We start from the raw sequence: 17,190 nt of genomic DNA, 5'->3' as shown, positions 1-17,190 counted from the left end.
GACACAGGTGTTATCTTTATGTGTAAGTATGTCCCCTCTCTTCAGGGCATGCATGTCAAGCACCCTCTCTTCTTGGGGGTTGGGAGCATAGGTAGAAAAGGAAAGCAAATCATCCTCCTGGACTCTGAGAGTCGGAGCATCCTCCCAAGAATGCCTGTTCTTTGGCCTTGCATGTGTGGCAGTAACCACGTGCACCTATGCACACCATGCACAACTGTGAGGCCTGCAGCTCAGCATACACCTAACGAGGGAGCAGCTGCCCTCTTTCATTCCTATGAGCACCCCACATTGTCAGAAGTATTCCTTTTGGAACTCCCTCTCACTTGGCTTTAGGATGGGGAGCTTCTCTCCTCATCCCCATACACAGGGAATCACCTGGCCTCCAGAACACCCTCTTCTCTACGGGCTGTCTGCATCTCCCCCTCCCTCGCCTGCTTCTCCCACAGCTTGGGGTTGGGTGGGGGGTAAGTGGCGCAGGCACAGTGCTGAGCAGGCCATGTGTGTGTTTGGTGGGGCGGGGGGCGACTACTGCCTAACTACTTGAATATGCTCACTGTAGAATGTGGGGGTTCCTGATGCATTCTGTCTTCAGCTTTGGGCCAAAACACAATTTTGGCTCAATATGAAAATTCCATTTTCTGGGCAGTTCCTCACAGCTTGCTAAAGCCACCTGCAAATACACACTTCATGCAGAAGAGGCCGCTGACAGTTTGTAAGAGGCCTTGTTTTGTTGGCTAGTGTGTAGGTGGTTGCTTTTCCTTAAAAGGGGTGAAAGTCAAAATATATAGGTGGTGTTATCCAGGATGAATCCAGTTTTGAATTGTAAAATAAAAACCCTTGGGGGAATTGTGTACAGAAAAAATTTACAAGGGGAGGAGGCTTCAGTGTGGTCTGGGATTTCATTCACTAGACTAGAATCCCAGATACTGGGAACCAGGACTGGTCTTGATATCTATTATATTTGTAGTGCTCACCACAGTGTATGTCACATAGAGGACAGTTGATGCATTTTTTTTTTTTTAAGAATTGAATGAATAGAAGTAATTGGGGACCACCAGTGGCTGTATCCTTAGTGACTGGTTGCTTCCTGCAACTGTCTTCTGAACTCTAACTTTGCCCCAGACACTGTTCTAGGTTCCCCAGGAGCGATGAAGGTGGTTAAAATTCCTGTCCTCAAGAAGTTTTTGACTAAGAGTGGGAGACAGAGTGGCACCTACCTATAAAGCCTCCCGATTCTATTCAGGAGAAAGCCAGGACCCTGTCTTTGAACCCACATTGGTTCAAACCCAACAGGGAACCCAACAGGGAGTAGAGGGGTGGGAAGCCCCTGGCATAATAACTCCTACAATCCAAATTGTTTCAAGTGAAGCTGGATCCTTCACGTTCCCCTCATATGACATGGGGGGGGGGTCACCCAGCTAGTAATGGAAGGGACTCAGAAACCCTCACATTCACAATGACGGTTAGTGGAGACGACATTCATTGAACTGGGAGAGCTGGTGCACTGAAGATCACAGAGTTCATGGGTTGTCTTGGGTTCTCATAACCTGCCGTCCTTCCCTGGGGACCCCCTCCATGCACACCTTTAGCTCTCAGGTTAGGTTTGTTTTTTGCCCTCCTCATTATATCTCACCAATTCCCTCAAAATTGTTTTCTGTTGAGTCTTCCCATGAAATCGGGTGACTAATTTCTCCATGTACCTGCTCGTTAATGAATACACCAGCTCTCACGACTGAAAAAGCTGCGGCCTGAGTGAACGGTCCTTAGGAAGGGAAATTAGTGGTGAGAATTTCAGACTCAAGGCAGACCCGTGGGGGTGGGCAGCTTGGTATTTCGGGTTGTCAGTTGCATATTCCCCATTCCCTCAGAGGGTGGCTCTTCACTCCTCAGAGGTCCCTTGCACACACCTGGGATCCCACCCCCACCTCCACTATCTCTCAGCTTTGAGTGACCCTGGGGCAATTCTCCCCTGCAAACAGTAACCAGCTTCCTTGGTCTTATGGGGGGACTTTGGGAATCAAGTAAAAGGCATGAGGGAGCCTGGATTGCCTGAGAAGGGGGTGCCTGGGCGTTGCCTATGCGCCTCTCTGCAAGCGCAGCCCCCAGTCCCATCTGACCAAGGACAGGGCACTGAGTGGAACTTCAAGTCCAGTAGTCAGGGAACCGAGCAGAGGAAGACCCAAGTGCAACCGAGTGGGTTGGTTACCTAAGAAACATTCCCTAAGAGAAAATGCTCAAGCACGGATTTTTTTTTTTTTTTCAAGCACGGATTTTATCTTTGGTAGAAGGATGCCTGTGTAGCTATGAAAGCCAATACCCTGGGGCTACTTTTGTTTACTTGGGACAACCAGATCAAATCCTATCGAGCCAATGCCTTTCATCCCACCTTGCATGAATATTTATACTTAAAGTGTGTACCAATCAGGTGGGTGGCATTGGATCTCAGCAGCCAACAGCACCACAAACTCAGCCCTGGAGGAAAAATGTACTTGGCTGCTGTCCTAGGAAGGCTGTTTTGCAGGGACCTCTTTTTGAAATGTTTTCCAGCTGTTATTTCCTTTCTGAATAATCTGAGGCTAATTCAATTTGTGGCACCTTTCTCTTTTCCAGATTTATTTTTTTTTTCAGGAGGCAAATCACATATGGCTTTCTATAATCGTATAGATGTTCTGCTGGGTTTGGCTGAGACTTTTACTGAATTGTGAATAAATGACCCCGCTGGAACACTGGAGTGTTATCCCACATGACATGGTCTTTCATTACATGGCAAGATGGCAGCCCAGCAAGATGCTGTGCATTATCTCCGGAATGCTGGGGGTAAAGAGATCCACAACCTTCTCTGGGCTGACACGGGGCAGATCCAGCACATTACTGTGTTACTGTGGGGGAGAAGGCAAAGCAGAAAGAGCCAAGAACGCCCACAGATTATAGTTAAACAAACACCCAAACAACAAAACTTGACTTTGGAGACAGTTCCATCCTCATGGATCAGAAAAACTATAAAGCAAAATATGACTCCATAGATAGGACTTCCCTTCTGGTTTAATCATTGCCCCACCCCGTTCCTATTCCCGGTATGGCTGGCAGTGATGTTAGAGACAGATGCTGATATAAAGTCCTAGGAAAACAGACTAGAGAAGAAATGAGAATTTAAAATGGGGCAGCCCCGGTGGCTCAATGGTTTAGTACCACCTTCAGCCCAGGGCGTGATCCTGGGGACCCGGGATCGAGTCCCACGTCGGGCTCCCTGCATGGAGCCTGCTTCTCCCTCTGCCCTGTGTCTCTGCCCTGCTCTCTCTCTCTCTGTGTCTCTCATGAATAAATAAATAAAATCTTAAAAAAAAAAAGAACTTAAAACGTTGTCACTTTGCTGGAAATGGATGAGAATTGGGAATCCCTGAATCATCTGGGGATGCTGGTGAAGACCACACCATGTGGAACAGGAGCCAAATCACACTTGGCTGGATTGACGACCTACATGGGCTTCATTTCTTCCTTCCCGTGTCTGGGAACCAGCCTGCCAAATATTAGCAATCTGTGCCAAGGCCAGGGCCTGTGGAAGCAGGGAGGCAATAAACTGGGCAAAGTTGTGTCTGCTACCCTCCCTCATTCTGTAACCAGGGGTGTCCCCTTCCTCCCTCTAGATGTTCTCTTTCCCCTTCAGCTGGCTCTCAGTTTGACTCCTGATAAAATGTTAATGCAGAGGTAAGTTTTATTAGATGCTATCTCGGGATGTGCCAGTTTCCAGGGAAACCACCTGCATGTGTATTTAAAAAGTATCAGGCATGAAGGACTGGATAATTGAATTATAATAGCCATATTTGCATTCCTGGTTCTTGTTGGAGTTCTAAATGAACTGATTCTGATCTGATTCTCTCCTGCTCCTATCCAAAGCCCAGAGCAGAGACTCCCGCGTGACAAATGAGAGTCTTTGCTGGTCACGGTGTGGTTCACGGAGCAGCAGCAGTGACCTCCCCTGGGAGTGTGTCTGAACGCAAATCCAGACTCTGCATTGCCCACGTGCGCTGAATAAGAATCCTCATTTTCCTAGAGTCCCCAGATGATTCTTAGGACAATCAAGTTTGAGAAGCCCTGGTTAAGCAAGTGGGTTTCAAACTGGGCTGCTGCCACCTAATTAGTAAGTCATGAAATCACCTTCGTGATTGTGACCAGGATTTTTTTAAATGATATCCTATAGAGAACATCCAAGAGTGTGTCATACACAGGAAGGGTAAGTATCGTGAGATTTGTTTCAATTGTAAATATTGGGTCATTGTGTAAAATGTGTGGTTCCTCCCTTCCTTCACCCCTGTGGGTCACGTCAAAAGCACTGGTCCCGTGGTCTGGCTGGCTACCTGTGCAGGTCTAAGCTTTACCTTTCCATCAAGTTCACACACCAGGAAGATATCCGCAGCTCATTAACTTACCCCCCCACCCCGCCAATCCACCTGAAGGGAAACATGCTTTCTTGTGTTCTTTTTTTTTTTTTTTTTTTTTTACCATGAACTTTTACAAGAAATGGTTGTGTGCGTTGATCAGTGACTATTTAACAGGGACTCACTGGATATATTCTTTCTAGAAAAAATAGCTCTGGGCAGCCCGAGTGGCTCAGCGGTTTAGCGCTGCCTTCAGCCCGGGGTGTAATCCCAGAGACCCAGGGCCGAGGCCCATGTCAGGCTTCCTGCATGGAACCTGTTTCTCCCTCTGCCTGTGTCTCTGCCTCTCTCCCTGTGTCTCTCATGAATAAATAAATAAAATCTTTAAAAAAAAGATAAAAGAGCTCTCCTGAACGACAGCATGTTTCTTTTTATTAATGCATTATTGAATTGGTTATATATAATTTTTGAGTCTTGACTCCTAGTTTTCTTTGGACCATATCTAGCACTAAGTAACTATACTAGCTTTGTTATTCTTTCATCATTTCCTTGAGAATAAATCATATTTCTATTTTATGTATATGGTCTCACTGTGTGCATTTGCCAGTCACCTCATATCAGAAGGCCAGAGAGGTAGTCAATCCAGCATAGATTAACATACGACCCCTGACATTCTGTACCATGGAAACCCACCCTATGAAGTCATGTGTGATTCCAACATGGGGGGAGAATGTGGGGCCGGGCAGCTGAGCTGTGTGTATCCTACAGGGTTAATCTGACAGTGAATTGACGTTTGCTTTGAAATACAAATATGAATGTTTTAACTTTGTGACCTTGGGCAAGTTTTGTGGCCTTGGACAGTATATGTATAAGACGGATAATGAGAGTAGCCAGCCTGTGGATTTTGTGATGAATGTGTAAATTCTATCAAATTCAGTAGAAAAAATATTGGACTCCCTCCATATTCTGAGCATGTTGGGAGATGTTGGGAGTACAGTAAGGAGAAATAAAGTTCCCGCCCCTGAAGGATTTCCAGTCTCCCGAGGAAGCAGACAACACAGATGAGCAACAAGTTCTTATAGAGGCTGACGGTTGAGAAACAAGGCACTGGCTTCTACAGCCTCCCAGTGGGTTGCCCCTCCCCCATCCTTGCGCCTTCCAGAACCCTCCATGGGTCCAGAAGGAATTACTAAGTCCTAGAAGACGGCCGTAAAGTTCTACCCACGCTGTGGGTGCCTCTCCAAGGCATTTCCTACCACCTCCCTGCATGGGTTTGTGTATTTTGTCCCAGCCATAGTGAGCTCATTGGCACTTAGTGAGCACACCAAGTAGGTCTGCCTCAGGGTCTAACTCAGATCTCTGTGTGGATCGTTTCCCCCCAGCATCCCGATATGGCTCACCTCTCCCATCATTCAGGTGTCTGCTCACAACCCCTCTGTTGGTGAGGTCTCTCCAGAAGATCCCATCTAAAGTGTACCTTCCCACCCCCCACCACTGTCTATTCCTCTACCCTACTTTATTTTCCACCATAGCTCTTTTTAACATAGACACACATTATAACGGTAAATTTTATGTGTCAACTTGGTTAGGCCCTGGTACCCAGATATTTGGTCAAACGTTATCTTAGATGGTTGCTGTGAAGGTGTTTTTTTTTTTTTTTTTAACATGAGATTAACATGTAAATTGGTAGACTACACAAAGCAGATTGTCCTCCATAATGTGGGTGGGCCTCATCCAATCAGTTGAAGGCCTTAACAGAAAAACATTAACCTACCCCAAAAAAGGAATTCAGCTAGCAGACTGCCTTTGGACTGGAACTGCAACATCAATTGTTCCCGAGGTCTCCAGCCTGCTAGCCTACCCTAGCAACTTTGGACTTGCCAGTCTCTACATCACATAAGCCAATTCTTAAAGTAACTCTGTATAAATACATATTTATATTTACCTATCAATATCTACCTATCTGTACACACATATTCATTCTATTGGTCCTGTTTCTCTGGAGAACCCAGACTAATATCTATTATTTGTCTGCCTGGACCAAAAGGCACACTCCATGAGAGCAGGGACTTTTATCACTACCTTTGGCCCTCACTGCATTTTTATTGAAGTAGGCAAGAATTTCAGGTTTGAAAAGATGCTATTAAAGGAAATAAGCAGGGTGATAAAAGCTGATAAAAGCCAAAGATTAGTTCGAAAATTTCCTTCTTGTACTCGGTTAAGTGGTATTCCTTTCCACGCCCCCAAATTCATGTGTTTCTGGCAACTGAGAGTGTGATCTTATTTGGAAATAGGGTCCAATGGTCTCATATAATTGAGATGAGACCATTGGATGGCGAGCTGTCATCAGTAAGCAGTGTCTTTACGAGAAGAGAAAAGGGGGCGACTGGGTGCCTCAGTTGGTTAAGTGTGCGACTCTTGATTTCAGGTCATGATCTCAGGGTTGTGAGATGGGGCTCCTCCTCGGGCTCCACACTGGGCGTGGGGCCTGCTTGAGATCCTCTCCTTCTCCCTCTCACGTCCCTCCCCACCCCCAACTTGTGCTCTCATGCTCTCAAAAAAAAAAAAGACACAGAAAGGAGAGTAACACATGAAGACAGAGACACGCAGACATAAAGGCAGAGCAGCCTGTGATGTTCGAGGCAGCAACCCCAAGGCTGGCGGGTCACCATGAGAACCTACAGAGAGGGGATGCCTGGATGGCTCAGTGGTTGAGCGCATCTCCCTTTGGCTCAGGGCATGATTCTGGGGTCCTGAGATCGAGTCCCATGTCGGGCTCCTGCAGGGAGCCTGCTTCTCCCTCTGCCTGTGTCTCTGTCTCTGTCTCTGTCTCTCTCTCTCTGTGTGTGTCTTTCATGAATAAATAAAATGTTTTTTTTTTTTTTTTAAAAAGGACCTGCAGAGAGGCATGGACGGCTTGTCTCGCACAGCTTCCGGAAGACACGGCCCCTGCTGACACCTCTGTGACACCCAGCGCCCAGACCTGTGAGGCACGACATCGCCGTTGTTTCAGCCCCCACACGTGCTGCTCCACTTGGGCCTGAGGAAGTGAGCGCCCCCCAACCTCCCACCCATGCCGATCCTGAGCCTCGCAGTTCAGATGAGGCTGCCCCCGCGGTCCCCTGGCAGAGATGCCCTGCACTGCGCCCCCCGGCCCGCTGAGCTCAGGCCCCCCACGGCCACCCTGTAACCTTGCAGCCACGAGTGAGCAGGTGATGGAAGTCTGGCTGGGGTTGCAGTTTCAGAAGCACAGCAAGCTTCTTCAAAACCTGAGGGTCGGGGAGGAAACTAGCTTCCAGTTGTGCCGGAATCAAGACCCCAGTGTAGGGGGTGAGAAGCCAGTCGCCTGGATGGGCCGTCCGGAGGCTGTGAGGAGCACTGGTATCCCTGCTCTTGGTTTGCAAGCTGCTTTTTTTTTTTTTTAAAGATTTTATTTGTTCATTCGTTCATGAGACACACAGAGAGAGGCAGAGACATAGGCAGAGAGAGAAGCAGGCTCCATGCAGGGAGCCCGATGCGGTACTCGATCCCAGGACCCCGGGATCATGACCTGAGCCGAAGGCAGGAGCCCAGCCACTGAGCCACCCGGGTGGCCCCTCAAGCTGCTTTTCAAACTAAGGCTGGAGATATTACATATGAAGCCATCTCACAGATTTCCAATAGTTATTTCACCCACGGGATGCGTGAAGCCTTCTCTGCATGGGCTGGGCACCTAGAGTGGCTGTGGGATGGGTGCTGCTGGGTGCTGGGTGCTACTCTGGGAGGGCGGGCCGGGGAGCGCGGCGGTCCTGCTGGCCTGAGCTGTGGCTGGCTCTTGAAGCACGTGTCCCTCCCAGGGCTAATCACAGTCTGTAATTGAATCTTTTCCTGATTAATTGATTTGCCTGGGAGGATCCCGCTCTGTTTCGCCAGAGATCCCCAGGAGGGCGGGGATTAGGACTTTCTGGTTCCTTGTTGTGTCTGCAGCACAGAGCACAGGATGTAGCTTACAACAAGCATCGGATAAATATTTGCTGAATGGAAACGAGATGTAGAAATCTAGGCCAACCTCAGGATGTTGAAGGCACCCCCCGCTGGTGAGCGCTGGAAGTCCCTTAGAGGTATCCTCCCTTTCGATTACACCACTCCACCTCCCCTATGGCCTAAGTGATGACAATTCGCTTTTTCTTGTCTTCACATAGGGGACTTCGGCTACCAACTCAAGGGACTTCCTCCCTACCCCCTCTCTTTTAGGTAGTCAACTTTTATTTTTCTCCTCTGAAGGCAGCCTTATGTGGAATTCTAACCCAGAACCAACTGAGAAGTGAGTTGCTCACAGTACAAAAGGAGCAGGGCGCAGGACCCTCACAGGCCTCTCCAATGATCCCCCTAGAGTTCCGGTTTGAAGAGCCCACCTGGGGGGGGGGAGTGGTTCCCCAGAGCATTCTCCCCAGCTGGACACATGGGCCTTTTGACCTTGACTCAGACTCAGATGTTCGGTCCACACTCAGACCCCAGGAGGTGGCCCACCGGCAATGCGTTTTCCAGCTCTTGGGAGAGATGTCTCCATCTCCTTGTACTCATCTCATAAAGACAGAGACCAAGAGTCAGGACAAAACACAGGACAACCACATAAGAAAAATAACTTTGTTATTAAGCATATATAATCTCATCAAAAGTACTTCATAGTATCACATCCATAACTGTTTGAATATTAGCTCAACTGTGATATGGACCTGTTATAAATAATGAACCCAGCTACTTCAGTATAGGACAAGTCGCTGCAAAATAACAGTCGTGACACACACAGAATCCTCTAGGGCACATGCTTTCGGGATCTCATAAAGAATGCTGAGGGTCTCTGGGGGATGTGTAAAAGGCTCTTTCGTCTATGCCTTCCCTAAAGCCGTCATTTTTTTTTTTGAAGGAACTAGTGAAGTATAAGATTTTATGCTTTAACAATTCCAGTCATGTTTTTTTTTTTTTTTTGCTTCAAATGGAAAATTATTTTTTGATTTGTTGGGAAATATACACGCTGAGCATGCCAGGAAAAACTTCATCTCTTTCCCTGAATTTATTATTAATAACTTGAGATGGCTCTATTCTATTAGTTGTTTGGCCTGGATTCCTATGAATAAATTTCCTCTTCAGGAAGGTTATCTGAAAGATGTCAAGGTTGCACAATGAGGCTGCTGTCTCTCTGTGACAGGCCAGCCTTTGGGGAGAGGGGGAGGGATGCCCAAAGTATGACAAGGAATTTGCTCTCGGTGCAAGGAGATGCCTGGTGCCTAGTCACGGCGATGATCTTCCCTGCCTGCCTGGAGAAAGCCATCATAAGGCAAAGAGTAGTTGTGAATCCTGGAGAGGGAAGTATGATCAGAGCCAGGGTGCCCTTCACCTGGTGTTTGGTGGGGTAATACCCCTGCCCCCGTGCCAATGCACATTTGTTATGTGTACCTGTTAGGCTATGGGCCTACGTTTATACAGTAGAAATGACTTCAGCCGGTCAGTTCACTCAGTGGCGGGTGTTGGAATGAACACAGGACCAAGAAGACAGCATTCCCTTTGTACCCCCAAACTTTTTGGCATAGTAAAGCTTATAATTTCTCCTTCTGGAAATGGGGATGGAGGAGGATTTTCCTAAACGAAAACGGATGCCCTCCTTGCACTATTTTCAATAGCATATTTTTTATTCCCACAGCTTTCTAAAAAAAAAAAAAAGAGCAATTATGAGGTCTTATTTTAGATTCTATTTATCAGGGTGCGAAAAAAAATGAAAGCCAATATTTCTGCTAAAGGGCTGAGGAGATGTGCAAAGATCTTTTTTCTCCCCATAAAACATGGTGCAGCTTAGCAAAGCTGTGGCAAATTTTATTCCCCATTAGGTTCTGAGAAGCACTGTTTAGACAGTGAGCTTTGACGTCCTATCTGTCACTAAAAGATACATGAGGATTAACAGTGATTTTGCCTTATCTTCGAAAAGTATAATCTGGGCTTATAGGGTACCTACTTGTTCCTGGGTAGCAGTCCAAGGTTTGAGAATCTCGGGATGAACAATTATAAACTGACCTGATCTAGCAGATGGAAAGTATATAATACAGGTTATTATCTGTTTTGCTGGAAAATAGCATATAGAATAGGCTCATGAATCCCAGATATTACTTCCTTCAGTTCCTTTTAAAATATATTATCCTAGTCTCTGGTCAAACATGCAGTTTGGCTGCATTTTATGAGCATGTGACAATAAAGAAGTTTGTATTTCTAAACACAAATCCTCATTAAAAAAAAAATCAAAGATGGACCTAATTATTTCTCCTAAGGCCTGTAAATAATTTTCTTTAGCACTCATCCATCCACACCCTTTAAATATTGTGTTCTGCAAACAGGCAATGTTAAATGCATTCCAGATGGGAATCAACAGCTGCTTAGCTCAGCTCTCAGTGAACCCGAGGTTGGTAGAGCTTTTGCGGTGAAGACTGGACTCTGGAGAGACGGAAGGTGGAGGGAAAATGCTAGAAAAGGAATGCTGAGAATGCGTTTGCTTGTTCCTGTGACTTTCTGGCAGACTGGCCCTGGGGATTTTGCAAGAGGAAGAAACAGTGGAGCAAAGGGTCTGCGAAAAACCCAGCCAGTGGCTGACTGGCTATGCTTCTACCTTGATGGCAATAAGGGACGGCAGGCTGTTGTCATGGGAGACTCACAAACAGAAGTCCTTCCTCTGGTTCTAGAGAAAGAAGATTGAAAGGTGGCACACGCTCACCCACAGTGGCTCTCCTCAACAAGCTTTCCCAGGAGGAGAGTTAAATGACGGGCAAAATGGAAAAAGAGAAGTAAACACACATGTCCCAGAAATATGGGGAGAAACCGCAGGGTGAGGAAGAGGAGCCCCACCATGAGCAAGCATGAGTGTGACAATGATCATCCGTGAGGCTCAAGACAGAGGGGAGGGCTGCCGAACAGGTGGCTGCCTTTCTGGGTGGCAGATGCCAATGTGGATTCAAGGAAAACTGTGCAATCCCCATCAAAACCAAGAGATTCCCCAACAATATTCCAAAAGAGTGGATGCTCTTGCTCATTTCTTCGGGGGTTACTCTTGGTCCTGTTTCTACAGAACCAGAGGAAGTCTTTTCTGGAATATGCTCCCCTCTGGGACCCAGAGGTGTATGGGCAACCACAGACTCAACAGAAGTTTGAGAATACAAGCCTCTCCCGGCTGTTTCCCACCTCTGCTGAGGAAGGAGGATCCAGGAGAAGGCCTGTGAGAACGAAAACTTGGACTGAATGATGGAAAACTGGGGAAAAATGGGAATAGTGGGAAGGAAATTTCTGGCAACCAAGAAAAATTGTTATTTCTGTCTGCCTCCAAGAGAACTTCCAGTGGAGCATACTCTCTGTGTTGGCAAGCTCCGCTGGCCCCAGACAAGGGCTTCCAATTCCCAAGGAGAGCAGATTGACTTGCCTCTACAGAGTCCTTCGGGAACCTGCCCCAGGCTCTGCTTCTCCCTCCCCGACTGCCTCCTTCCAGCCTCCAGTGCACGTTGATCTAACCAGGATCATGGCCTAATGGCACCTTCTGGGCACCCAGGCAGATCCAGGCCATTCAGCGCATCTCCCTATGTGTCAACCACTCTTATTTAACCATCGGTGATTTACTGAGCGAGCCCACTCATGGGATCAAGTAGCTTTAAACCGTCCTGGCAAACCAGGAGCCCGTCATTCTAGAGGGGATCTGGGCACTTCATTCGTTTGCTCTGAGAAGAGGATTTACTCCTACAGCTAGAGTAACACTCTTCTCTGAATAGGAAACTTACAGAACCACACGGCCCAAACCCATAATAGTCATATTTGAATGTAGAATGTGGCAACTTTACAGGAGAGTAAATAGAGGACTATAATTTTTCTCCCTCTTCCCTAATCCCTGCTCCTCCTCATTTCCCTCCTTCCTTTAATCAAAATTGGTAAACAAAGTTGGACAGGAGGATAGACTATTTAAAATACATTAGATTGACAAGGAAAAAATATCTGCCAAGGTCAGATATACATGGTTGTTTTCCCCCTTTTAATTAAAGAAGCCTAATTTTGATACTGACTAGTAGTCTAGTTTGGACACATACTTTTTTTTTTTTTTTTAATAAGTAACCTCACCTCTTCTCAGAGCTCACCTTGCCACTTTTCCCCTTTTGGACCTTTAAGACCCCATGAGGGCCACTTAACTCAGAAATCCAGAAATTCCTAAATAAGAAGTAAAAGGAGTCTTCAAATGTAGGATCCCTCAGCCCTCTGCCCCCCTAACTGTCTCTCGGAGGGAAGTGTGTAAATTAGTGACTGACTCCCTCAGGTCTCTTGCAGGCGACTCTGAGAACAGTATTTGGAAGAAGAGCAGGAGGGAGAAGGCAGGAAAAGAGTAAAGAGATGAAAGATGTATCTTTTCTGGGTCTCCAGTGGGTTTTTTTTTTCTGTATATGATTTAACTGCAGGTGAAAACACTCCTTTTCCTCTCCTCTGGCGTGACGGATGATGGGATGTGCTAAGGATAAAAGTCTCTGGTGGGTCCCAAGTCCCTTGTCTCCGTTCTTTTCGGGTACTCGTCTCCAGAGCCGAAGTCCATGGTTTCTGGATAGTTGGAAAACTTCTGAGGTAAAGGGAACTCCTCTGCTGAAGAGTGTGTCCGGTGCCCAAACACTTTCTCCTGCAGCTCAGCGATGTCATTGCGGATGTCAGCCAGCATAAGTAGCAGGAAGTCGAAAGAACCAGGGGGTCCCTGTGCACATGAGAGGAGTCAAAGCCAGAAGACCACAGACTCAGTGCCGTGCAAAGCCATGGCTTCTATGGGCACCATGATTTGCTACTCTCCCTGGCTCGATGGCAACTATTTAGTTGATAACCCTGCGTCCTAAGTGGAGTAAACGTAACACCTACTATAGTAGCCAGGGTGGGGAGGGGGGTGGTGTTCTTAAGATTGTCTTCTAATTCCTTCATCTTCTATATGAGCTGAAGTGACACATCATCTCTCCTCCCTCCTAATTCTCAGCTACATCAAATCTGGTAGAATTAAAGAATATGAGAAGAACCCTCCCACATTACTCTCCTTAAGAAAATGGGGGAGAGACTTATGGAGGTGCAGAGTAGTGGTTAAGAGGTTGGGATTCTGTTGGGTTTGAATCTCAACTCTGTCGTTTACTAGCTGGTCTTGGGCAAGTCACTCAATTTTTTGGGTTTCCATCTCCCTATCTGTAGAATGGAGATAATAGCCCCAACATCATAGGGTTTCATAAGTGAATATTTAAATGAGTTAACGTATATTAAAGGCCTACAGCAACATAAATGCTCAAATAGACTCATGGCCTGCTGGTTTTTGTTTTTGTTTAATCCTAACAGAAGATCTTCCATGTAAAGATTAACATGGGGGGGGGGGGGACAACCAACCAAAAACCCAGAAAACAAATTTTAAAAATAAATCCCAACCAGTTCTTAAAGTCCTCCATGATTTTCCTAACCATGGAATTCGACTTGGGCAGGATGAGTGATGGTTAGAAGGGGCTGGCTGTTGCTGGTAAGACCCACTTATAGGCTTATCAGAGCTACATCCCTGAGGACATTCCCCTGAGGGAGCGGGGGAGCGGGGCAGATAGTGCTACTTACTGGCGACCCTCTGGGTCCAGGTGCCCCTCTCTCTCCCTGCAAGCAGAAAGGTCGGATTAGCTTTGTGGACCATGTTGGATGCCACTACCACTCTCTATTTAGACCCCCAGCATCACCATTGCCCTGCACAAACAAGTATTTTCTATCAGAAACAAATACAAGCTTGAAGCTGGACTCAAGGGACCATTTATCTGAACAGAACCACTTGGGTCAAGTGTCTCTCATTCCGATGTCCCCCAGGGCCACGTATTTTCAGTCCAGATCTGACAAAAGGAATGCTTGTATTTCCAGGCAACGTGTGCAATAACTTACAAACTTTCGAAAGTAATGCACGCTGACTTATCTGAGAGGCGAGTAGTGGGCAGCTCTTGAAGTGAAACTATCCACTTGCTGAACATGGAGCTTTTCCTGGTCTTGATGCAAACGTGTTAAAGGAGTGGGGACACACACCACAGCCCTACAGGAGAACACTGCTGCACGGAGGCTTGTTTAAAATTTATGGGGGTTGTTCATTCCTAGAAGTGGTTTTGATGGTTGTTTTTGTAATTACGGTTATTTACATCTTAGCTTTTCTTTCCTGCTTGGGGGAAAAAGTGTCTCAATTTTGCAAGGCACAAAATGGGGGTAGTAAACAGTGCTTGAGCTTTATGTGATGCCTGCCGAGTTGGCTGCAATTAGTAATACTTGGGCTGTAAGGACCACTCTAAGACTTACCTTAGAGCCATCTCTTCCTGGTGCACCTGGCGGACCCTACAAGATAAAGGGATCTAGCTCAACAGAAGGAAAAGGCATGGGACAAGAAGAGGCTTTCCTCAACAACAGTAAGTGGATCTCCGACAAAATACTGACCACGGGGCCCCTCCGGCCTTGCTTAATGTGAGACAGATCGGGAGATGGTCCCATGGGTCCCATTGAGCCCCGTGGGCCGGGCTGTCCAGGAGGGCCTGGCATTCCGGGGAAACCCGGGCTCCCCTTTGGTCCTGGTGAGCCTGTAATCAAAGAACATCTCATTAGCTCCGTATCCCGTGAGGAGGATGAAGGCTCTGGCTGACCAAAGAGTCTGGGAGCCCTTTGCAGCCTTTCTCTTTGCAGTCTGCCCTTTGCCTTCTGACATCTCTACTAAGATGCCCTATAAGCATTTTAAAACTTAACATGATCAGAATTCTCCATCCTTATATAATCATTGCAGACCACATTTCTCCAAAAATATCTCAATCCTCTTCTCTGTAAGAGAATTAACAGCATACTATACAAATAATGTGTGTATATAATAGATACAGATATATACATTAGCTATATATCAAATACAGATGTATATAACCATATCCATATACATACCACATAAACTCCATACGGGTTTCTGTAGTCGTTTATGGATACCATTGTCCTCTGAATATCCTAACACTTAAAAATTGCGGAGATTTCATACAGAAATCTGGACAATGGCATCTGTTTGAAAACAGGAAGAACTAAAGCCAGAACTAAATCCCAGATACATCTTCCCATTGGCATGATGGGTTAGCTTTCTCTCCACTGCTTACACCCCGAGTCTTCATTCATCTGAGCCGCCTGCCTGGGCCCTATAGACATTGTGGGTTTTTTTTTTTAATTTCTTCTCCGAAGCCTAAAGTGACAGAGCACTGGGAGTCTCCTGAGCTTAAGACCAAGCTATAGGACTGCTCTTGTGCCTGCTTGATAAGGTATGTGTGCCAGATGGTGCCATATTTACTATGGAAACTGATGGGGAAGGCCTACAGTGCTCATCTACCTTTAACTACAGACATGGAGAACTGTAAATAGTCACTCTGGCTTGGGCTGGGCTTGTGGTGGGGGGTAGTGTCTGGCACACGGTGAGGGAATGCCTCGCCGGCTCCTGGGGAGCATAGGTGCTAAGCTGTGGGGCAGCCCCTTGGTGCAGGCTTCAGGATGTTGGCTTCTACATTAGGTCTGGAATGTCAGCTGGGGCAGGGGGATGAGGGAGAAGGAGGTGAGCATTAGGAGAATATTTTATTATTGTAGTAAATGACACATAATATAAAAGTTACCATTTTGACAACTTGAAGATGTACTGTTTAGTAAAGTACATTCACCTTGTTGTGCAATAGATCTTTAGGACTTTTTCATCTTGCAAAGCTAAAACTCTGTACCTACTAAACAACAGTTCCTCATTTCCCCTTCCCCAGCCACTGGCAACTACCACTCTACTTCTGGTCTCTATGAACGTGACTGCTTTGGATACCTCCTATTAGTAGAATCATATGGCATTTGTCTTTTTTGTGACTGGTTTATTTCACTTAGCATGATGTCCCCCAAGTTCCTCCATGTTATAGCACGCAACAAGATTTCCTTCTTTTTAAGGCTGCATAATATTCCACTGCTGTATATAGCACATTTTGTTTGTCCATTCATCCACTGATGGACATGGGTAGCTTGGCGATTGTGAGTAGTGTTGCCACATATACAGGTACGCAAACATCTCTTTGTTCTCTTGCTTTTGATTCTTTTGGATACTATGCCCACATGTGGACTGCTGGATCATATTAGTTCCACTTTTAATTTTTTTTTAGAAAAAATACTCCATACTGTTTTCCATAGTGGCTGCACCAGTTTGCATTCCCGCCAACATGGTGCAAGGGGCCTCTTTTCTCCACAATTCCCACCAACACTTATTCTCTTCTTTTCTTGATAGTGGCTGTCCTAATGGATGCAAAGTGATACCTTATAGCTAGGTTTGCATTGCTCTATGAGGAGTGATGTTGAGCATCTTTTCATGTGCTTCTTGGCCATTTGTATATCATCTTCAGAGAAATGTCTATTCAAGTCCTTTGTCTAATTTTATTTTGAGTTGATTTTTTTATTGCTGAGTTGTAGTGTTTTTATCTCCTATTCTGGATATTAACTCCTTATCAGATAAATGATTTGCAAATATTTTTCCCCCTTCCATAGACTGCCTTTCACTCTGCTGATTGTACCCTTGGACGTACAGTTTTTAAGTCTGATGTAGTCCCCTTTGTCTATTTTTACTTTTGTCATCTGTGTGTTGATGTCATACCTAAGAAATCTTTGCCAAATCCAGCATCATGAAGCTTTTCTCCTATGTTTTCTTCTAGGAATTCTATAGTCTCAGATCTTACATTTAGATCTTTAATCCATTTTAATTTTTGTATATGGTGTGAGAGAAGGGTCCAACTTC

General features: G+C 46.1%; 1 protein-coding gene across 1 annotated transcript in view; it reads right to left on the bottom strand.

Moving 5' to 3' along the window:
* Positions 1 to 8,988: 8,988 nt before the first annotated feature.
* Positions 8,989 to 17,190, bottom strand: part of LOC129514632 (collagen and calcium-binding EGF domain-containing protein 1) — a 225,350-nt gene continuing 217,148 nt past the window's right edge. The window contains exons 8-11 of the mRNA XM_055333365.1: positions 14,847 to 14,986; positions 14,712 to 14,747; positions 13,998 to 14,033; positions 8,989 to 13,116 (exon numbers count right to left, since the gene is read on the bottom strand). Of these exons, the coding sequence (XP_055189340.1) occupies positions 12,883 to 13,116; positions 13,998 to 14,033; positions 14,712 to 14,747; positions 14,847 to 14,986 (446 nt within the window). The 3' untranslated portion in view covers positions 8,989 to 12,882. The remainder of the gene's footprint in view (positions 13,117 to 13,997; positions 14,034 to 14,711; positions 14,748 to 14,846; positions 14,987 to 17,190) is intronic.

The sequence above is a fragment of the Nyctereutes procyonoides genome, unplaced genomic scaffold (assembly GCF_905146905.1).
Source record: "Nyctereutes procyonoides isolate TBG_1078 unplaced genomic scaffold, NYPRO_anot_genome, whole genome shotgun sequence".
In the NCBI taxonomy this organism is placed as follows: domain Eukaryota; kingdom Metazoa; phylum Chordata; class Mammalia; order Carnivora; family Canidae; genus Nyctereutes; species Nyctereutes procyonoides.
The sequence above is the reverse complement of the archived record's forward strand: the minus strand, read 5'-3'. Positions and strand labels throughout refer to the sequence as shown.